The sequence below is a fragment of the Natator depressus genome, chromosome 12 (genome assembly GCF_965152275.1).
Source record: "Natator depressus isolate rNatDep1 chromosome 12, rNatDep2.hap1, whole genome shotgun sequence".
Classification (NCBI taxonomy): Eukaryota; Metazoa; Chordata; order Testudines; family Cheloniidae; genus Natator; species Natator depressus.
The window spans coordinates 42,367,676-42,390,460 of NC_134245.1; the positions used below are offsets into that span (position 1 = coordinate 42,367,676).

The 22,785-nt window shown below is 44.7% G+C and overlaps 1 protein-coding gene across 3 annotated transcripts in view; it reads left to right on the forward strand.

Moving 5' to 3' along the window:
• ZFHX3 (zinc finger homeobox 3) overlaps window positions 1–22,785 on the forward strand; it is a 277,375-nt gene that overhangs the window by 130,906 nt on the left and 123,684 nt on the right. For 2 of the 3 annotated variants that reach the window (XM_074968994.1, XM_074968995.1), the window contains exon 4: window positions 17,367–17,598. In XM_074968994.1, the coding sequence (XP_074825095.1) occupies window positions 17,367–17,598 (232 nt within the window). Of the gene's footprint in view, window positions 1–3,083; window positions 3,137–17,366; window positions 17,599–22,785 lie in introns of those variants that run through there. The other variant, XM_074968996.1, reaches the window with a different exon arrangement.

A 22,785-nucleotide genomic window follows, 5' to 3' on the forward strand; every position in this document is an offset into this window, starting at 1 on the left:
TTTCAGGAGCCCCTCTGTTTCTTTTCCTCTGATTCGGTCTTTTTTTTTTCTCCACCTGACCATTTTCTCCATTGACTGTGTAGAGAAGATGACTAAGAAGGCGTATGATAAAAACGTACAAAATACAAATGGTATTGAAATGGGGCATTTCCCTTCCCGCTCTCAAAATACAGGGACAAAGGTGACGCTCAATTCAATTGAGAGGTTGCAAATTTAAAATTGATGCAGAAATACTTCTTTACAACACACACTAAGACTGTGCAACTCACTGCCACAAAATAAACTCTTGCTCTCGGTGATAACAAGATTCAAAAAGGATCAGACATTTTTATGAATAGCTAGAGCCAGACTTGTCCTAATGAATGTTTTAGGAAAATTGTGGAAGAGAGATAAACCCTTGATCTTCAGGGCATAAGCCAACTTCGAACTATTAGAAGTTAGGCAGAAACTTTCCTTGGGAGCAGATTATTCTGTAAGTGTCAACAGCATGGTTTCTTGCACCTTCTTCTGAAGCAACTGATGATGGCCACTTTCGGATGCAGGATACTGGATTAGATGGCCCTGTGGTCTGATGCATTCTGACAGTTCAAACATTCTGCTTTGGAAGAATGCCACTGCTATGCCCATTATCTCCATTGTGTGTCATTTCCAAATGTTTGCTTCAGGTTTTTGGTGGGGGGTGATATTGTAAACTGAGAGGCCCTCAGAGAGTTAGGTCTCATGGACACAGCTCACATCCTCCAGCACAAAAATTAATCTCTTGAAGCATTCTAGGTGTGTTTCTAATGACTGCATTAAGTGTCACACTCTGCAGACTAGTGAGGGAAGTGTGTTCACTTGTCCCCTCCACTGGAACTGCCTTGTCCACCCCTTGCTCCTCTTGTGCTCTTCCAAAACAAGCTTTATTTATACCTTTCTGCCTACATGGGTTAATCCAACCCAAAAGCAGGTAGGACAGTACTATTACAAAAACTCCATAGCAGTCTCTTAAAGATCCTCTGAACAAAAGATACATGCTTCTCAGAGGTCAAAGGAAGCTACTGAGGGTTTGCATTGCCGGGGGAAAGACACATACACATTTCAGTGGTAACATGGAAAATAAATAAATAAACCAGCTCTCCTCTTCCTCCTCCCTCCCCTCACTACTGTTGCAACCACTTAGAGCTGGCCTGCTGCATTTACTCAGTAGCATCAAACTCCATTTTATTAATCTGTATTTGAACATCTGTAGTACCTTTCAGCTGAGGATCACAAAGCACTTTAGAAGCGTTAACTAAGCCTCATAACGCTGTAAGGTGGCAAAGGTAAGGGATCTTTAGTGTTTGCTTTTCCTGCCACTGAAATGCAGTAGTGTCTAGGGTAGGACTAAGCAACTTTTTAATAGACTTTGACAATTGAGGAGCGGAAGATGAATAGAATGTAACCATCTGAGGTGGGATTTGGCCAGGGAGCAGGAATAATATACACTTCTATTCAGTTACTCTGGGATTTTACCATAGTAGTAACCATATAGTAACTCTGATTAAAAAATCAAAATTAGCAGACAAAGAAAACACAAATCTGATCTTTGGATTTTATTAAAACATTTGATATCTCAAAATCATGACCTGAAACATTCAAATTGGCTTGGGTAGGAACAGTGTTATGGGGGCTAAAAATAAACCGAACAGCAGTGACATGAGTTTGAATGACCTCTCGGGTACAAAGCTGGGTGGTAAGGCCAGTGTTCACTAATATCTTTCTTAATGATCCAAAAGAAGTAAACAGCATCCAGATGTAGTTCACTGATGATATCAACTTGTTAAGGACAGAGAAATAATTCTGAGGAACCTAGAGATACTGGGAACGTAATCAGGAAATTATCAAATGAGATTCAACATAGAAAAATGCGGCTAATACATCTTGGGGAAGAGACTCTGTAATGAGGGTACTCCGAGCAAGGGAGAGATTGGGAAGCAGCGTTGCAGAAAGAGAACTAAGGGTGACAGTGGGCTGTGAATCAGAGATGAGTTTGCAATGTGATATGGCAATAACAAAGCCATTGCAATAGTGCAGTTGTTCTCAAATTTCATTGCACTGTCATCCCCCTTCTGACAAGAAAAATTACTGCATGACCCCAGGAGGGGGGACTGGAGCCTGAGCCCACCCAGAGCCCTGCCATCCTGGGGGGCAAAAGCTGAAGCTTGAGGGCTTCTGCCCTGGGCAGGGGCATGTAACCTTGGCCCACCTGCCCAGGGCTGAAGCCCTCAGGCTTCATCCTGGGCCCCATCAAATCTAACAGCAGCTCTGGTGACCACATTATAATGGGATCATGACCCACTTCGAGGTCCCGACCCACAGTTTGAGAACCCCTGAAATAATGGGCTTCATGTCCAGAGGCTTTGTATTGGGTAGCCAAACCTGGCCCTGTATGTGGACAGGATATAAGTCAGCATCTCACCTCCTGCTTCTTCCATTAATTTTTCCAGCAGATGTAACCATGTCAGAGCACGTCTTTTATCTGCCCGCTATTCACACCATTGCACCAATTAACCTTTCAGAGCCAGAATGCATACCTCCATTTCCCTTCTCTGGCGTTTATAAGATGGGCTCACCTGCAAGTTCAAGGCATCTGTGAACTTGAAGTATAACGGTCTTAGTTTTCACATTCTTTCTAAAAACAAAGGAAGTTTCCTGACTCAAAATGTTAAGATATTAGTGGTTATATTATTTAAACAAACATTATTAGAATGTTAATTGTTTTTTAAAAAATAGTTGAAAGCCTGGAAATTGAGAGTGAAGATTTCAGATTGCTGAGTCTGTATCCACCTAACGTGGCCTGTCTGGCTAATTTTGTGAACTGCACCTTTGAACGTGAAATCTCCTGGCATGTGTGTCTGGAGGGCAGGACTGGGAATCAATTCAAGATGGTGGTAGGGTTGCCAACTTTGTAATATTTAAAAACCAGACAGTCTAGCAGGAGTGCTGGAGCCTCCCCTGCCCCTTGAGGTCCCACTCCCGCCCTGCCCCTTCCCCCTGAGGCACTTCTCCCCCCACCTCCATCGTTCACTGCTTTTCCCCTCTTCCCCCCTCCATGCAGGGTCTGGTGGGACTCACCTGCAGAGCCGGGGCTGGGAGCTGCAGCCACCCAATTCAGGTAAGAGGTGGCCTGGCTGAGTAGGGGCCGGCATGGGTGGTGATTTGATGCCTCCCCACCTGCCCTGCCCGCAGCAACCAGACTTTGGGTGTCCGGTCAGTAGATCTGACCGGACACAGTCAGGTGCCCTTTTTGACTGGACTTTCCAGTCAACAGCTGGACACCTGGCTACCCTAGCTGGCTGTCAGAGGGAATAATACATCCTCTAAACAGAAAGTAGGTTTTGCTCTTCCTGTATGAAAAGCTAACTAACAACCCTGCTTTTCTCTGTCTGAAACCCTCTGTTTTTCCAACCCCAGACTTCATATACCTCTTCCTCCCTCATATCAGCCTCCAACACTCCTCCAGTTCACCTGATAGTTGTAGCTAAAGAACCAACATGTGCCTGTTCATACTGTATAGAACAGTATAAGGAAGTAGGATCTTTGGGCCAGGGCCTGTCTCTGGCCATCATCTCCTTCCCAACCCCAGGCTGGCTTCTTCCTGCTCCTCTCCAGCCCCAGCGAGATGAAGCTTTTTGGATGCTGGTCTTTGGTTCCTCCTAAGATGGTTGAGAGAAGAAATACATGGAGGAAGGACAAGTATTAACCGCTAGGGTTGGTACTGTGGAGTTGCACAAATATGGAGTTTGCAGAGCTTCGTCTTGGTGCTGTACATCCTAAAACATAGGCTTTGCTGTTGCGCTTGCCAAGGAGCAGCTTTTAAAAATAATGTTCAACGTTTTCGTCCGTCGACAGTGACGGTTCCTCACGGAGGGCTAGCCCCTGCAAAGCATGGCGTTTGTAAAGCTGTATCTGTTAGTGGAGAGCAAAACCTCCCTAATTTAGCTTCGTCTCAAACTTTCAAAAAAATTCACCTTTTGGCTGAGACTAAACAATTGCAAACATCACAGTATTTGATAGTGAAAGCTCCTGTAAGTACTGGAGATGTCAGTGCAGGAAAGCTTTCTTGTGAGGCTTCTAGTCATGTCTATTATTTGCATAGTGAAACTCTGTCGACTGCTTTGAAAATTTACCTGCTGATGTCGTTTATGTAAAACATGCATCACCTGTGCCAATTTTCCAACAGTATTTTAATCTCTGGGGTCTGGTGATCCAAGCTTCCCTCTTAAGCTTTGATTTGTACACAGCCTCTTGTTGGTTCTTGCTGCAGTTTACACTTACGATCAACATTTGTCCTCGTAATGTAAATTGGTCGGGATTAAGGTTGCCTGCAAGCAGCATGGCTGTCTCACCTGTCCTGCTAAACAGCAAAGAAGTCTTGATGGACAAAGGTAAATAGGTCATCAGAGACTGCTGCAGTAGCAGCAGGGTCGGGGAGGGTGGATCATGAGGTAGCAGGAGAGGTCTGTTGGCTCCAGTGAGAGCAGGGAAGTGTAGTGCCAACTCTTGTGACTCTATCATGAGTCTTGTGATATTTGGTGTTCTTTTTGAAGCTCCAACTCCTGGAATCAGGTAATTACACTAGAATCTCAGCTTTCATTTAAAAAATAAGCAAATTCCTAGCCCTCCTGGTTGCAGAGAGAAGCTTGAAAATCCAATCAGCGTGCCCCGTAAAGGCTCAGAAACCAGAAGGCAAACGAAAAGACGACAAACCACATGTATCCCTTTTCCGAAAGTTAAATGAATTTTAAGCCAATAATGATTTTTGGGGTTTGACTTGGATATTTTTGAAGGTTTGAGGTTGGTGATACTGAACAAAGTGGAGCAGCTGCTGAGCACGGAGGGCACTTGATAGCATAAATATGGGAAAACCTGGGTGTGAAACAGGGCACTGAGTGCTCAAGTCATTCCACTCCCATTCCTGGTTATTTCTGCAGTGGTAGTTCACACACACATGCGGATAAGGGATGACAGTTAACGAGGGAGAGGCTTGAGAGGAGGACGACTGCCATGGTGGAATGTCCTGAAACGTGCTTAATATCCTGTGCACATTTTGTTAGTTTGTCTTTAGATTTTTAAAAGTGAAAGATGTTGACCAAAAGAAGGAAGTCTTGAGGTTTGAGAGCAACACTTGCCAGAACAGTTTTGATCCACATATGTGGGACACTAGGAGACGTACCATTGACTGTGACTGTTTGCTCATTATTGAGCTTGCTAATGACAGTAGCATGGCACTGTGTTCATCTGCCCTGGTATTGGAGCATGTGCTTGTGAGAAACATTCTGTGGAGGATGTTCAGACGCAAGGCGATGGGAAAGCTCTTAGAAATTGTGTTCTTAGGAGGGAATTGATCCGGTATGGCTGCCAGTCTCGTAATGGAATAGTAATGGGAAAGTGGAAGACCATGACTGCAAGCAGGATGCCAAGTGAGCTGAGCCCCTTCACTACAACTGTCTTTTTGTCATGTATTTATAAGGTCCCTAGCCCAGGGGGTCCTGGTCTGTGAGTAGGGACCCAAGGTGCTACCACAAGACAAACAATAATTTGCCAGATGGAAACTGGCACCTTCAGCCACCTGGTTTTACTCCATTCATGTCTCCTCCTGTTATTTGTTTGACTCTTGGCCCCATGACAGCAGTGTTTTCTTCCTCTTGATCCATGACTTTCAGAGGAGGAAGTGGCTGGTGGGTAAAGTTGAGCAAAGAGGCTTTCCAGGGACTTGCTAAAGAAAGTGGGAGGGATCCTGGTGATACTTTTACGCATGTAATGAGCATGCAGAGTCTTTCACCTTCCTGAATCTGTGATGAATGATTAATTCATGTTCTCAGGCCAACTGTGCAATTAAGCCAAAAAGAGGAAAAAGTCCAAGTTAAATCTAATTTGGCCCCATCTTGTTTTCTGTTAATCTATGCTGTTGTGTGTCCGTCTGTCCCTGGAGAGTGGGGGGGGGCTTGCTGCTCACTGGAGCCTGCATAAACAATATCCTTGTTAAGAGCTGATCGGTTTAGGAAGGCCATGTGAAGAAGCCAGCCTGCCAAAGGCAGTGAAAACTGGTGCTGTTGCCTCCCTCTGGGCTTTAGCCCCTCCTCATTAAGCTGTTCCGGGCTATTGATTGGGAGCTTGTGTTTGGAAGAGTCTTACTTACTCCATGCATTATCTTGACAGATTGATCAGACCTGATTGAGAACCTCTTAAAGAAACGAACAGCTGTAATGGGAAAGTTGGACTCTGTCATCTGTTAGGATGATTCTGGGAGTGAGAAGAACAAGGCTGACATCTTGGAGCAATTGTATTTACAATTAACATGGCTGAAAACGATTGCCTCTATTGATCCCCCCTTCCTGCAATTACAGCCCCATTGTTTACATTCCAGCACTTCGGTTATAAAAAGGAAATTCAATAATTATTGCATTATTTAAAGTTAAAGTGCCACAGAGTTTGCTGGCTACGCTTGCTGGTTGATTTAACGTTCAGTAAAATCCATGTTGAGCTCTCCATCTTTAGGCTGAACAATATTGGCTTTTAATGAGACTTAAAGGGGTGGGGGAGCAAAACCCAGTCTGCTGGGTGTTCGTCTGGGTTGTTTATGGGGGAAACTCAAAAGCACTTCAGAGCAGCCAAAGGTATTGTCTGTCCTTCTCTCTTCACCATGAGGAACAGCCTCATGGCCACCAGAGAGAGCATGTCTGGGCCAACCACCTTTCATCTTACTCTAAACCCCAATGGGGACATCTCCCCTCCCTTGCTTCCCTCTACTGGCATATGTGGGGCACACAGGGGAGACTGAAGGTTCAAGGGGGTTATTGATAGGCCAGTAATGAGGTAGAATGAAAAGCTTTTCTCCAAAGTATGAAAAGACTGAGATGGGTCTTATCCTTTCTGGGTAAGATGGCTTGCTTTTTCCAACAGGCTGATCCAGGACTCGATTAATAAATAACTAAAGGAGGAAAAAGAAAGTAATGCAAATAAACATGGGTTTATGGAAAATAGATCCTGTCAGACTAACTTGATCTCTCTTCTAGATTGCACATTTGGTTGATAAGAGTAATAGCATTGACATAATGTGCTTAGACTTCTTAAGGTGTTGGACTTGGATTCCCACAGGGATCTGTTCTTGGCCCTACGCTATTTAATATTTTTATCAATGACCTGGCAGAAAACATAAAATCATCACTGATAAAGTTTGCAGATGGCACAAATTGGGGGAGTGGTAAATAATGAAGAGGACAGATCACTGATTCAGAGCAATTTGGATTGCTTGGTAAACCAGGCACAAGCAAACAGTGGCTAAATGTAAATATATACATCTAGAAACAAAGAATGTAGGCCATACTAACGAGCAGAGGGACTCTATTCTGTGAAACAGTGACTGAAAAAGATTTGGGGGTCGTGGTGGGTAATCAGTTGAACGTGAGCTCCCAGTGTGACTCTGTGGCAAAAAGAGCTAATGTGATCCTGGGTGTAGAAACAGGAATCTCAAGTAGGAGAGGTACTGGTATGACCTCTGCTGGAATCCTGTGTCCAGTTCTGGCCCCCACAATTCAAGAAGGATGTTGATTAAATTGGAGAGGGCTCTGAGAAGAGCCATGAAAATGATCAGCGGATTAGAAAACCTGCCTTATAGCGATCGACTCAGAGCTCTGTCTGTTTATCTTTACAAAGATGACTTGATTAGAGTCTAAAAGTATCGACGTGGGGAACAAATATTTAATAATGGGCGTTTCAGTCTAGCAGAGCAACAGATAACATGATCCAAGGGCTAGAATTGGAAGCTAGACAAATTCAGACTGGAAACAAGATGTAAATTTCTAACAGTGAGAGTAATTAACCATTGGAACAATTTACGGCGTGTCATGGTGGATTCTCCATCACTGGCAATTTTAAAATCATGATCAGATGGTTTTCTAAAAGATTTGCTGTCGGCGTCATTTTGGGGGAGTTCTCTGGCCTGTGTTTTACAGGACATCAGACTAGGTGATCTTAGTGGTCCTTTCTGGCCTTGGAATCTATGCAGTATTATCTTCGAGGAGACAGGTTAGATGATGGCAGCTTCGAAGACCCCGCCCAGAGACACAGGGCTCTTCTCAGTGATGCTGTTGTCAGGTGTTTGACACGTGCATGAAGGTGTACTATAATTCCTGCCAGGTTCAGTTATTGCCAAGCAGGATTTAAGAATGAGAGGATCCTCTTTAGGGGGAAAAGAAAGCGAAGACCTGCAGAGAGAACCTTGGCAAGAGCATGTTTGCCCCCCTTGTGATATTTGATGTTTTTCTTAAGGTCCCAGCTATGGGGGCTGTGATCACATCAAAATCTCAGCTTTATTTTTTGGAGAGTGGGAGGGAGAGAATGTTTCTAGCCATTAGAGTTGTGTAGAAAAATGTAGACAACATGAACCTTAAAGGCTCAAAAGGCAAATAAAGACCTAAATTTGTTTTTAAAAACCTCATGGTTTGTTCAGTGATTGGGATTGGCAGTACTGGGAAATCTTGACTTTGGGGAGAAAATTTTAGGGTGAAGACTATGATGTCTGGTTACAAAAATGACCAAAGAACCCAAACTGCAGACAGGTGTGGGACAGAAAGTCTGGACTTTATACAGTGTGTGCAAACTGTTTAGAGCAAGGTGGGAATTCCTGCTTGGAAGCATGTATAAAGGCAAGGAAATAGAGGGCTTTCAAGGTGATGGTGTGGAGATCACTTCTTTGTGAGCAATACACAGTTGAAGGACATGGGAGAAATTTAGAGACAGTGAAAGTTCTTCTGTTGAACCTGCTGCAGTGAAAAAAAATTATTTCTTGTTCCTGCAGACATCTGGACAGGCAAGCCCAGCAAGGGGTTGGTGGTGAACAGGCCACCCCCTTTCAGCAGTCAGGCAGCATGTGTTCTCATTGTAGTTAGTTTCCCCGGCTTCTCAGATGGCTCCAGGAAATTCCAGCAGGGGTGCAGGTGTGAAAGGAGAGTAAGATGAATTGAGCCAGCTCTGATTTTTATGGAGTATTTGGAACAGGCCAGCATCAGACAGCTGCTTCCACATGACTTTCATTAAGGATCCAAATTCTTGTGTACAAGTATTGATGATTTATCTAGTGCAGCTTATGGCTCTGAGCTGTGGGGAGGGGGGAAATTTTGAGGCATCTAAGATCTTCTGAGGGCCCTGATCCCTTCCCCTAGTCACAATATTCCGCATACATGGGTCCTAGCCTCAGGTTCTAGGGATCAATATTTTGGCGTCTTATCTAGATTAATAGATTATAAAGCCAGAAGGAACCACTGTGATCATCTAGGCTGACCACCTGTATAACACAGACCAGAGAACTCCCCTGAATTAATTCCTCTTTGAACTCACGCAGATCTCTTAGAAAAGTATCCAGTCTTGATTTTAGAATTGCCAGTGATGGAGAATCCACCATGACCCTTGATAAATTGTTGCACTGGTTAATTAATCTTGCTGTTAAAAACGTGCAGTTTATTTCTAGTTTGAATTTGTCTAGCTTTGACTTCCAGCCATTGGGTTGTGTTCTACCTCTTTCTGTGAGACTGAAGAGCCCTCTGTTATCAATTTTTGTTCCCAGTGTAGGGTATATATAAACTGTGATCAAGTCACCACTTAACCTTCTCCTTTTTAAGGTGAAACGGTTGAGCTCCTTGAGTCAGTCATTGGAAGGCAGGTTTTCCAATCCTTAATTGTTCCTTTTGCTATTCTCTGAACCCTCTCCAACTTACTAACATCCTCTAGCTTCGCTGGAGTTCCTCATCGCATACAGAGTTACAGCCTGGTGGTAAAAATGGAATCCTTATGGGCATGTGAAGTGCTTTCCACATAACCCCAGTGTCAGGAATTTGTATCTATTGTATCCAGTGGGCCCCAAACTGTGGGGGCATACTCCCCTAGGGGGCCACAGAGGAATATTCGGGGGAGCATGTGGCGGGGCCAGGGCGAGCTCCCACTGGGGGCGGGGAGGGTATGCCACGCTTCCAGCCCTGCTGGCAGACCAGCCCTGCCCTCATTCCCTCTCTGCCCCCAGTCCAGCTCCTCCTCCATCCCCAGTTCCACCTTCAGCCCACACTCCGCTGCTGAGGAAGCCTTGGCTGTGCAGTAATGGAGGGGGGGCACGGACAGAGTCTCTTACTGGTAAGGGGGATGTGACTGGAAAAGATTGTGCACCATTGCAATGGGCAGACTGAATTCAGAGGGCCACATTCTACCCTCCACTGTCCCTGTGTGACCCTGTATTATTACATTCAAATCTGGGGAGAGACTGTCCCTTTGTCATTACAGCAACAGTGCTGTCCTGTTTCCAAGGTTTGTTCCTGAACCCCCACTAGTCAGGAGTTGGAGGTAATGAGGCTGGCATGTGCTGTCCACCAAGACCTCGCTCACACAGGCTAATGGCAACAGCTGCCAGTGTGCCAGTACGTGTGTACACAAGGGCTTTTGAAGTCGTTTATATTCTTGGTTTTCTCTTTTTGTCCCTCTTGGGGAGAGGCAAGTGCTAAATGGGACGTATCTGTGTAGATGCAAGCGTCCCTGAGGCATGGCAGACTGAAGTGTTTTGTGCCTGTATTTGGCTCCTGCTCGCCTTCCTCTTGCAGCCGTGTTTGGTAATTCTTTTAACATCTCTCTTTAACTGACATTTACCAGTGCATCAATTACAGCAACTCCAGTGCTGGAAAGAAGGCTGCGTGAGAGGAGAGGTGCAAGCCTTTGCTCTTTAACATTACTCCTTTCTTTCACAAGATCTCTTAGAGGAAAACTTGTCTCTAATAGTTCTAAAAGAAGAGAATAAAGACTTCTCTTTGGGCACTGATCTTCAGCACACCGGGGAAAGTACTGGATAATGTTGTTCAGTCAGCTATCATTCTTGATATGAAATGAGTCCCATCGATTTGTAATACTAATGTACTGCCATGAACCCTCAGCCAGTTTAAGTAGTACAGAGTGACTGAAGAAAAATCAACCCTGGGGGGATGCGGGGGAGAGGGAGCACTCTAGTTATTTATGTTGAGCCTTTGGGGGAGTATCACAACATATCACCCTGACAGGGTGGAGCAGGCATGTTTAAAATGATCCCTTTGCAGCAGCAGGTTCCCCCAGTCCACCTGATCCCTCCGGGCTCAGGCAGAATGCCTACACCGTCACCTCTAAGAGACTGGAGGCAAGAAACAAGAACTGAAAGCAAGCAAACCAGTTCTCTTGGACTGAGGAGGCAACGGGTGGGAGTTCTCTCTCCGCAGGGAAAAAGCATGAAAAAATACCTTCTCCCACCCCACTCTCCTGCTGGTAATATAAAATTTTTATATAATTGTGTGTATATAAAAAGATCTTCTACACTTTCCACAGTATGCATCCGATGAAGTGAGCTGTAGCTCACGAAAGCTTATGCTCAAATAAATTGGTTAGTCTCTAAGGTGCCACAAGTCCTCCTTTTCTTTTTGCGAATACAGACTAACACGGCTGTTACTCTGAAACCTCTAAGGTTTGTTAGGGTTGGGGCTCCAATCTTGTGGGGTTCCTGGGATCTGCCGTAGCAGCACTCCTCTCCAGCAGACTTTAGGATCTTCTAAAATAAAAACAGGGAGAAGTTCCCACAAGGTGAAGTGAAGGTTGCAGACATAGTCTGTTGTGTGTTTCTAAAAAATAATAAACATTACAAAGCAGGCAATTCAGAGTGAATGTTGCACTTCCACAACAGGCTAGAGTTACGCTTTACATCGCCACCAAACCTTTAACTCGGACACACTGAAGATGGCTCGTGGATTTTAGGCAGAAGAGAGCATTTCATTCCACTGCACTGTCACTGGGAAGTGCGAGTCTAGTGTCTTAATGCTACAGTAGGAATTGGCTTCCTGCACAGTATTAGTAATAAACTTACTGTACATATTCAAAAGAACACTTTCAAATTAAAAGCAGACTTGCTAAGCTCAAGGTAGCAGTTCAAATGTGGAAGAGTTGTGTGTTAATTAACAAATTAAAGACAATTATGTGGTTAAGGTGTCCTACATTATTAACCCTATTTTTTAAAAAGTGTTTTATACATACAGGTCTGGATAGGTTTAGCTAGTTTCTGCTTAATGCATTTATTTGTATTGCAGTAGTGTCTAGAGGCCCCAGCTGAGATCAGGGCCACCTTCTCCTAGGCACTGTACACAGTAAGAGAGAGAGAGAGTCTCTGCCCTGAAGAGCTTGCAGTCTAAATACAAAAGAAAGAGGGGAAGGAAGGTGGGGAGGGGAAGGAAGGTAACATGCAAGCAGAGTGAACAATCTGAGGGTTGCAAATGTCCTGTTAGCTCCACAGTTTTAAAAAAGAATGGTGGGTGGGGTTTGTTAGGAGGGGATGGGGGCATTGAAGGGATGGAGGTGAGAAGAAAAGGGGAAGGGAAGGAAGGAGAAATGGAGCATAGTGTCATTCCTTCTCTCGTTTGTTTAAAAATTACATTGTCCACAGTGATAGGCTGTGAACGTTTATTATGCTGTTGCTTATCAGAACACAAGCTGACACAACCTTCCAGGACAGATGTTCATGAACAAGAATTGGAAAGTTAGTCGATCAATCCAAGGGTCAATTTCACAATCCCTCTCTTAACTGATTTCTTTCACTTAGAGCAACTGAGCAGATTGATTTCTTTAAGATGAACTGTAAAAATAACATTAAGCAACACTTTCTTAATCAGTCTGAGGAACTACAGAGTTACAATGTAGGCTGTCTAGTTGTTTGAGTGTGAGTCTGCGGTTTACTGTGGAAGTAGTCTTAACTCTGTGTCCTGGGTTTCTAAATGTCTGGTGGTTGTTTCTTTTAAACTCTAACCGTATTGAAAGCTCACAGGCAGACACAATGGTTGATGCTAATATCTTTACTATAATGTAATATTTTGATCTAACAAAAAACATTTGACATATCACTTCCTTTGTCATTCTGACTTCCAGCCTCCAAATGAAACAAGGTAGGTTCCTCCACAGTCTAACTTTCTGATACAAACTTTGTATAAGGAAAACTGTCTTGCTTGCATCTATTTGCTGCTACTCTTTGCTGTCTTGCTTGAGCAGGATTTTCTTGTTGTTGTTACAGAGGATGGAATCAGGGTGTATGTTTGATGTGGGAAAAAAATGAAATAGAGAACCCAGTTTCTCAAAGGCAAATCTCTTGTTTTCTGATTAGCTTTTCTTCTTCATCTGCTAAAGAGCTAGTAATGTGTAGGGCTTCTTCTGTGGCCAGGTACTAGAGATGGTAATGTACAGGGGTATTTCCTCCAGGCTTCAGAAATGTTCTAGTGTTTGAAATACAACCAGCTACACACTGAGACACACTTTTGGCATTGTAATCCTTCCCCAACTGCCCTCTTCCACAGGGACAGCAGATGGCTTTGCATTGAGATACTAGATGTTTCCTCATTGAAGGACTGGGCAGAGTTTGTTTTTGATTTTTGTGTGTAAGAGTAGGTGTTGTGTTGTTGTGGTTCATGTGTGTACAGTAACAGGCCTTCTTCCCCTAGGAAGCATCACTTGTGACCCTTATGGTTTCTGTCAGAATGTACTTCTGTCTGTTTCTACTTTTAAAGTGGAGCTTTGACTAAATCTAATCAATATTTTGCATTCCATGCGTGAAGAACCAGATGTTAGAAGTTTCCTATTGTTGGAAGGCAGGGTAGGAGGGTGGGGGTGAACAGCTCCTTCAGATTTACTGAAATCGATGTTCTCTGAGCGAAGTTGGTTAGTTTTCTTTCGGAACAATATATCCTTTTGATTTTTTTTCAAGATGAATTATCGTCTAATGAAAGTTCTTGTTTAGTCTTTTGAATTTGTGCTTTGTGTAAGGGAAAATTCTCATCTGGGGAAAGCTTTACTACACGATGGACCATTAACAGTACTTATCTATCTGTGTGCTTCAGCATTTTCAGTAACACCCCAGCTAAAAATTGCAGGTGTGTGACTTTCACCCACTTCACTCCTCTCGTGTAACCCTGCAGTAAAATCATAGCACTGTGTGTGTGACCGCTATTGCTTCCATGGCAGACTGATGCTGTAGGTCACACAGGATTTTGACTTCACTACAGGATGCAGTAGCAAGTGAAGGGGGCCTGAGAGGGGCAGGGTCTCTGACTACAACCCACATCCTTGGAACAGGCACACAGGGAGCACCGCAAATGAGCCACATTTATTAAGTTGTTTTAAAATATATTTCCCCAGGATGTAAGGCCCCCCCGCCCCTGTCAATCAAAGACTGAAAATTGTGCCTCTGTCTCCCATGGAGACTACGTCCATAATACTTTTCTGGAACCTTGTATAGTGGTAGCAATGATCTTGCAACACTCCTGGTCAGGAAGTACCTTATGAAAGGCTAGGAAGAAAATCCCCCAATGTCAGGTTATTCCGGAATTGCCCTTTTCGGGTTCCTTGCACTGTTTCGAAGCAGCTGGTACTTGTTGCAGTCGGAGACAGGAAACTGGGTTAGATGGACCAGGTTAGCAATTGCTACATCTGTCTCTGTTCATTCGGGGTCTTAGAATTTGAAATTTGTACCACCAGAACTTAGAAGGCTTCTTCGCTCAAGGGAGCAAATAGCTTTCTTGTAGCCCCAATGAGCAAGAAATCCGGGGCTGGTGGTAGGAGTGTGATGCAGAAATCTGAGCTGGACAGGACAAGGCACTGGGCTGGTTGAGCTGGGCAGGACACTGTCAAATCACTGCTCCCGTGCATCTTTTGTTTTTTATATCTGAAGCAATTGCTCTTTTTCTGGCTATAGCATAGGCTAAGTTAATGCACACAGACAGTAGAGATTAAGCAGAGGAAAGAGGAGTAAAACGCCCACGAGAGAGAGCGCTCTGGAAAGTTTCTTTGAGGGCAGCAGAGGGATTGGTGCCTTGGTGGATTCTTCAGATACTACAGTGAATTTAATTAAATACATTATGATCCCAAATGAGACTCTTCTAATTAGCTGGATCAGGAAAGCATTTATTCTCTTCATGCACCCCTTCTGGTCAAAAGCAGCAGCTCTAGCTCCTGTCTAGTTTTAAGCATGTCCTTGGCTTGGAAAGATAGTTTATCTCTTTGGCACCCTACTGCAGATCCCTATCATCCAGACATAGAGTTGCGTAATGTGTGTCTTTAGCAGGACATCTATACCTCAGCCATCGCTGGCAGGTACAACAAGGCAGCTGTCTGAAGTCTAGGATAACCTATCCTCATATAGGTAACGCTTTTTGGTGACAGAATGCAAATGAATGCAGCCCAAGATTGGTTGACGTAAATTTTCCCCAAGTAGAACAAATGGGAAAAAAGGATTTCCTGGGCTGATATGGAAGGTGAGGAGCAGCTGGTTGTGGGGCTGTGTGCTAAGAATGGATACTTCCAGGCTTGCAGTGCAGGACAATACTGGAGAGGATTCGGGTTATTGCTGAATTGCAGGTTATTGCAGGTACAGGCGGTAATCCGAAATGGCTTGGCCTGGGAATTCTTCCTTGACCTTGTGTCCCTGCTTCACCTTAGCAGGCAGGCAGGAACAAAATGCCATGGGAATGGGGAATGCTAGTGCAGAATATATGAGAACAGTACCAACTCAACCCAAAAATGAGAGAGCAAAGTGGGGCAGCCCTCTGCACAGCTAAGAGGGCGAATTCTTGCCTGTGTCTTTCTCTAAGAATTTTGTTCCAGCCTTTGGGATTCACAGCAATGTGGTAAATAACATTTACCCCTTTCCCCAGTGTCCTGGGGATTCTGGGTTTGAGAACTGATAGGTTTCGTTTGCTGATCAGGGGGGTAAACTGTCCTCCACTGGCACTGGCTGGCTTGGCTATGAGGTCTCCATGTGGGAGGGGGAAGCTTTTCTGTAGCTTGCTCTGAATTACTTGAAAAGGAGGTTGTTGCTAGTGCACTTAGTCTCTGGCCGTCTCTCTCAGGTCATCCTGCTTCTTTTGTCCATTTCCGAGGGAATGGACCCTGGGGTGGTGGGCGTTAAACCTTCTCTTTACAAACAGAAAACCAGGGGATGCACATACTCAGCAACTCTGCTCTCGTGAGCTCTTTCCAGGTTTTTAATGTTGGATCGGTCATTTTCTTTCAGTGAAAAGGCTTGATCTCTGCTGCTGCTGCTATATTAGTTCCAGCACATGCTTATCTCCCTGATGACTTTCCGTGGAAGCAAAGAGTGGGAAGTTCCGTTTTAACATCCCCAAGTGTAGGAAGACATGGATTTCAGCTTTCTCCATCATTTACTATATTTTCCCCCTCATCTTCTCCTCTCCCTCTCTTGGGACAGCCCCAATCCCTAATATCTGTAGCCTCCCGCAAGACTTCAGTGCCTTTCAGCGATCAGTTGTGGGAGAGGCCCCCATCAGCCTGAAAGGTTGTGTGGTCACTGTCAAATCCACTTTTCCTGCCATTCAACTTATAGTCCTATAGGGCATGAGGCCCCCTTTAAGTACAGCTTTCAGCCCTCCCAGATTCCCCTGTGTAGCCAGGCCTCCAAGTGAGGGACACGGCAGAGGAGGGATGGAGGCACTCCGTATCTGCAGGGATGTGTGTGATAGTGGGCTCACTTTTCACATGTATGATGCTAAGCTCCTTGACTTAATACTTCCACTTGCACTAGTGGACAGCCACGAGCAGTGAGTTATTGATGGTTTGTGTGGGACTTTGGATCAAAAATGAAGGCTGACCCTTATTGGTTATAATTGCAGGCTCTGCAGAGATGGTTTTCGGTGAGATTCAGTGGCTGAGGAATCAAGAGGTTGTCCTGTGCTGCCCTGACCACTGAAACATCATCTCACTGCAGTGCAAAAAGCAGCCTTTCTCTTGGTTCAGATCCACCCTTCAAATGCCCCTTTCCACCAGGCCTATGAAAGATAAACTTGGAAAGAGGTGGGTTAACAGACCCATTCACTTAAAAAAAACAAACCAACAACTCTGGAGTTCTTGATGGCCCTTTTTGCCCTCCAGTGCAATTTGTAGCTGAACTGTTTTGTCTGTATGGCTAGATTACAATCTCTTGGGGGCAGTGACTGTGTGTTTTGTACAGTGCTGAGCATACTGGCAGCCCTTTAATAAAAAAACCAAAACAAACAGTCCTATGCCCACTTGTATCGCTCCTGTGCCCAAAGTCAGCCCAGCCTCTCTCTAAGTGCTGTTGCTGTCAGTCAGTACAATAGTGCCAGGAAATCCCCGTTCATGGTTCCTTCATAGTACTCTCAACAGAGGAAATTCTTGCTCTTGCTCTTGTTCTTGTTCAAGGTGCATTCCTGCTAGCGAGTTTCCAAGAAACCTTTCGGGAGCTTCAAGTGCTGTAGCCCATATAGGTTGGGGATGGGACATTTTCTAACTCTGTCATTCATGTGTCTCTGCTTTGTTCTTCACAGCACCTTCAGCATCATGAGAGCGGGGTTGAGGGCGAAAGCTGCTATTATCACTGTGTCCTCTGTAACTATTCCACCAAGGCCAAGCTGAACCTTATCCAACATGTGCGCTCCATGAAACATCAGCGTAGTGAGAGCCTGCGCAAACTGCAGCGCCTTCAGAAGGGCCTCCCTGAGGAAGAGGAGGACTTAGGTCAGATCTTCACCATCCGCAAGTGTCCAGCTGCTGATGCCGGTGAGTGGCATTTCTTAGCTATTGCTATTGACTGGTGTATGTTCTGACATTTGACGTGGAGAGTTAGTCTGCAGAATTTCTCAGCCAGCTTCAGAATTTCCTTGTCATGGTCTCTCTTCCTCTTTCGAGGTGATAGTGATAGTATTTATTACAATAGCCTTACAAGCCTAAGTCAGGATCAGAGGCCCATTGTGCTGGGTGCTGTACCAACACATCAGAAAATGTAATCCCTGCCTCGGAGAGCTTACAGCGTAGGGCTCCAACCCTGTGAAGACTTGAACACGTTTAATTTCATATATGTGACTTGTCCCATGGGCTTCAGTAGGACTAACTGCATGTGTGAAGTTAAGTACATGCATAAATCTGGGACCTAAAATAACTAGGGACATAAGAGGATGAGGGATAAAATCAAATTGTCACCTTTAATAGGTGGATATTTGCATTTTTTCCAGATAATTACAAATAGGGCCTTACCAAATTCACAGTCCATTTTGGTCAATTTCACAGCCATAGGATTTTAAAAATCACAAATTTCATGATTTCAGCTATTTAAATCTGAAATTTCAGGGTGTTCTATTTGTCAGGATTCTGACCCACAAAGGAGTTGTGGGGTGGTCACAAGGTTGTCGTGGGGGGGTTGCGGTTCTGCTACTCTTTCTTCTGCGCTGCTGCTGGCGGTGGCGCTGCCTTCAGAGCTGGGCAGCTGGGGAGCGGTGGCTGCTGGGCAGGAGCTCAGCTCTGAAGGCGGAGCTGCCCCCAGCAGCAGTGCAGAAGTAAGGATGGCCTGGTCTGGAATTGCCACCCTTACTTCTGGGCTGCTGCTGGCAGGGCGCTGCCTTCAGAGCTGGGCACCTGGCCAATAGCCACCACTCTCTGGTTGTCCAGCTCTGAAGGCAGCACAGAAGTAAGGGTGGCAATATCACGATCCCCCTAAAATAACCTTGCGACCCCCCCCCCCCCCCCGCAACTCCCTTTTGGGTCAGGACTCCCAATTTGAGAAATGCTAGTCTCCCTCATGAAATCTGTATAGTACAGGGTAAAAGCATGCAAAAGATCAGATTTCACAGTCCATGATGCGTTTTTCCTGGCCGATTATAAATAAGGGTCAACTATGCCATGTGCCCTTCACATCTTCATTCACTGATTGATTTCCTCTGGGTATTGCAGCAGAGGTGGCTCTTGAGGAGTTTGGAGGAGGAGAGGATAGTGTCCTACAGACTGGTTCGGAAGGAACATTCCATGTGTAAGGGGCAGTGTGGAAGAAGGCACAGTGATGTTTGTGAGACATGGCAGGGAGCTGGAGGAGGGATTTAACAGGGTGCGTAATTAGGGATGGCAAGAGAACAGGAATTCTGTTTCACAAAGGTTTGTTGAGGTTTGGACATTTTGTGTTCTGTATTGGAATGAAACCAAGACCTTGCAAAACTTTGTGTGTGTGTGTGTGTGTGTGTGTGTGTGTGTGTGTGTGTGTGTGGCCCTTAACATCCCAGAATAGCCAATAGTCAGGACACTTACCTGTATTATGGGGGAGACAGATTCATGTCTGTGCTCTGCCTGATTCAGAGCAGAGTCTCGGGGGGTTTCCTACATCCCAAGTGAGTGCCTGGGTCACTGGAGGACTGGCTGTTTCTCTCCCTCTCCCTCTCTCCTTTTGACCATAAATTCCATCCTGGGCCTCAAAAACCTTCCCGATGAAAGTTTTGTTTTTGATTAATTAGCATTTTCTGGTTTTTTTTTTTTTTTTTTTTTTTTTTTTTAAAAATAGTATTTGTGGAAAGATCCCTGACCAGCCCTATCATAGAGACTGATCTCAGGGTGCAGTCATCCAGACAGGGTGAACATCTGGATGAACGCTTATATTGTGTGGACAGAAAAAAAATAATGCAGATCTTAGAAATGTGTTGGTGGATGAAGGGTTTGGTGGTTGCTGATATACATGTTGATCAAAGAGGAACTGAAATTCTTGAAAATACCTGAATAAGCAAAACAAAAGATTTCAAATCACTAAGGGTTAAATCTGGTTTTATAACCCGAGTACCCAGTCTGCAGGCTCGGGGGTTCTGTGGAGGCAGAGAGGAGGGAATCCAGCTCCTCACAGGTCACAAAAGCAGTGAAAATATACTGTGCTGCCACACCACCCCTGGGGCTGCAATTGCGGCTGCAGCTCCTTGGCTTTCCCTGTGTGGGTGAGAGGAGATTGCTGGAGGCGACCTTGTGCTCCACCAGGGAAGATCTTTCCGTTTCCCAGTACAACGTATTGACGTGTGATAGACGACTCTGTGTATTTTGTAGCACATGTAAGTTTGATAAAGGTGAAATGCAAAAGAGAAAAATAATGACTTGGGCCCTTTATGCTGTGTAAAGAAGGGTTGAAAGCCTTTTTTCAAAGAAACACATTTTCTTTTTCTTTTACTTTAGAAGTTCAGGACTTGTCTGTTTTTCCTGGAAGACTTTATGAATAAATGGAGAACTGTTAGGGTTATGACATCACAGGTACTGAGGTAGTGGAACCTGACTAGCTGAGAGGGAAAGGGAATTTTGGAGTGTTTTAAAACTTTTTTCAACACTTATTTAACTAAAAGTCTTACAAACATTGGGGGAAAATCTCCCTTTGTTAAAGATTCAACAATCATAGAATCCTAGAACTATCAGGTTAGAGCAGTGGTCCCCAACCTTTCTGTTGGTATAGCATATTCATGTTCCCAAAAGAACGTGGCGGGTGCCGGATGACCATCCGCCGAAATGCCGCCGAGAAGCGGCAGCATTTTGGCAGCTGGTTGTCCGGCGGCTGCGCTGCTCGGCAGTGGGTTGTCCGGCAGAAGCGCTCCCTTCTCAGTAGGCAGGTGCAGATAAATGCCCTGGCGGGCGCCATGCCACCAACAGGCACCGTGTTGGGGACCACTGGGTTAGAGGGACTGCAAGGGTCATTCTAGTCTAACCCCTGCCAAGATGCAGGATTTGTTGTGTCTAAACCATCCCAGACAGATGCTATCCAGCCTCCTTTGGAAAACCTCCAGTGAAGGAGCTTCCACAACCTCTAGGCAGCCTGTTCCTTTGGTCTACTGTTCTTACAGGTAGGAAGTTTTTCCTGAGATTTAATCTAAATCTGCTCTGCTGCAGTTTGAACCCACTGCCTCTTGTCTTGCCCTCTGTGGCAAGAGAGAACAACTTTTCTCCATCTTTTTTATGGCAGCCTTTCATAGATTCATAGATATTTAGGTCAGAAGGGACCATTATGATCATCTAGTCCAACTTCCTGCACAACACAGGCCACAGAATCTCACCCACCCACTCCTGCAAAAAACCTCTCACCTATGTCTGTGCTATTGAAGTCCTCAAACCGTGGTTTAAAGACTTCAAGGAGCAGAGAATCCTCCAGCGAGTGACCCGTGCCCCATGCTACAGAGGAAGGCGAAAAACCTCCAGGGCCTCTTCCAATCTGCCCTGGAGGAAAATTCCTTCCCGACCCCAAATATGGCGATCAGCTAAACCCTGAGCACATGGGCAAGATTCACCAGCCACATACTACAGAAAATTCTTTCCTGGGTAACTCGGATCCCACCTCATCTAATAGCCCATCACAGGCCATTGGGCCTATTTACCATGAATTACCAAAACCATGTTATCCCATCATACCATCTCCTCCATAAACTCATCGAGTATAATCTCAAAGCCAGATAGATCTTTTGCCCCCACTGCTTCCCTTGGAAGGCTGTTCCAAAACTTCACTCCTCTGATGGTTAGAAACCTTCATCTAATTTCTAGTCTAAATTTCCTGGTGGCCAGTTTATATCCATTTGTTCTTGTGTCCACATTGGTACTGAGCTTAAATAATTCCTCTTCCTCTCCGGTATTTATCCCTCTGATATATTTATAGAGAGCAATCATATCTCCCCTCAACCTTCTTTTAGTTAGGCTAAACAAGCCAAGCTCCTTGAGTCTCCTTTCATAAGACAAGTTTTCCATTCCTCGGATTATCCTAGTAGCCCTTCTCTGTACCTGTTCCAGTTTGAATTCATCCTTCTTAAACATGGGAGACCAGAACTGCACACGGTATTCCAGGTGAGGTCTCACCAGTGCCTTGTATAACGGTACTAAAACCTCCTTATCCCTACTGGAAATACCTCTCCTGATGCATCCCAAGACCACATTAGCTTTTTTCACGGCCATATCACATTGGCGGCTCATAGTCATCCTATGATCAACCAATACCCCAAGGTCCTTTTCCTCCTCCGTTACTTCTAATTGATTCGTCCCCAGCTTATAACTAAAATTCTTGTTATTAATCCCTAAATGCATGACCTTACACTTCTCACTATTAAATTTCATCCTATTACTATTACTCCAGTTTACAAGGTCATCCAGATCCTCCTGTAGGATATCCCTGTCCTTCTCTAAATTTGCAATACCTCCCAGCTTTGTATCATCCGCAAACTTTATTAGCACACTCCCACTTTTTGTGCTGAGGTCAGTAATAAAAAGATGAAATAAGATTGGTCCCAAAACCGATCCTTGAGGAACTCCACTGGTAACCACCCTCCAGCCTGACAGTTCACCTTTCAGTAGGACCCGTTGTAGTCTCCCCTTTAACCCGTTCCTTATCCACCTTTCAATTTTCCTATTGATCCCCATCTTACCCAATTTAATTAATAATTGAAGACTGCTATCGTGTTCCACCCCCTTAATCTCCTCTTTTCCAAATTAAACATACCCAGTTCCCTTAGCCTTTGCTCATATGGCTTGCATTCCATCCCTTTGATCATCTTTGTCACTCGCATCTGGCTCCTTTCCGGTTTATCAATATCGTTTCTATACCTTGGTGATCAAAACTGGACAGAGTCCTCCAGCTGAGACCTAACCAGCACTACCCCGAGCCGTACTATTGTCTCCCATGACTTGCATGTTATGTCTCTGTTAATGCAACCTAAAATTTCATTTGTGTTGTTGGTTTTTTTTGCAGCAGCATCACACTGTTGACTCATGTTGCGGTTGTGATACACCACCGCTCCCAGATCCTTTTCAGCAGTGCTGCTGCCAATCCAGTTATCCCCCATTCTGTATTTGTACGTTTGATTTTTCTTCCCTAAGTGTAGCACGTCACATTTCTTTGTTGAATTTCATTTTGTTGTCTGTAGCCCAGTTTTCAATTTATGAAGATCCCTCTGAATTTTAGCTCCATCCTCCAAA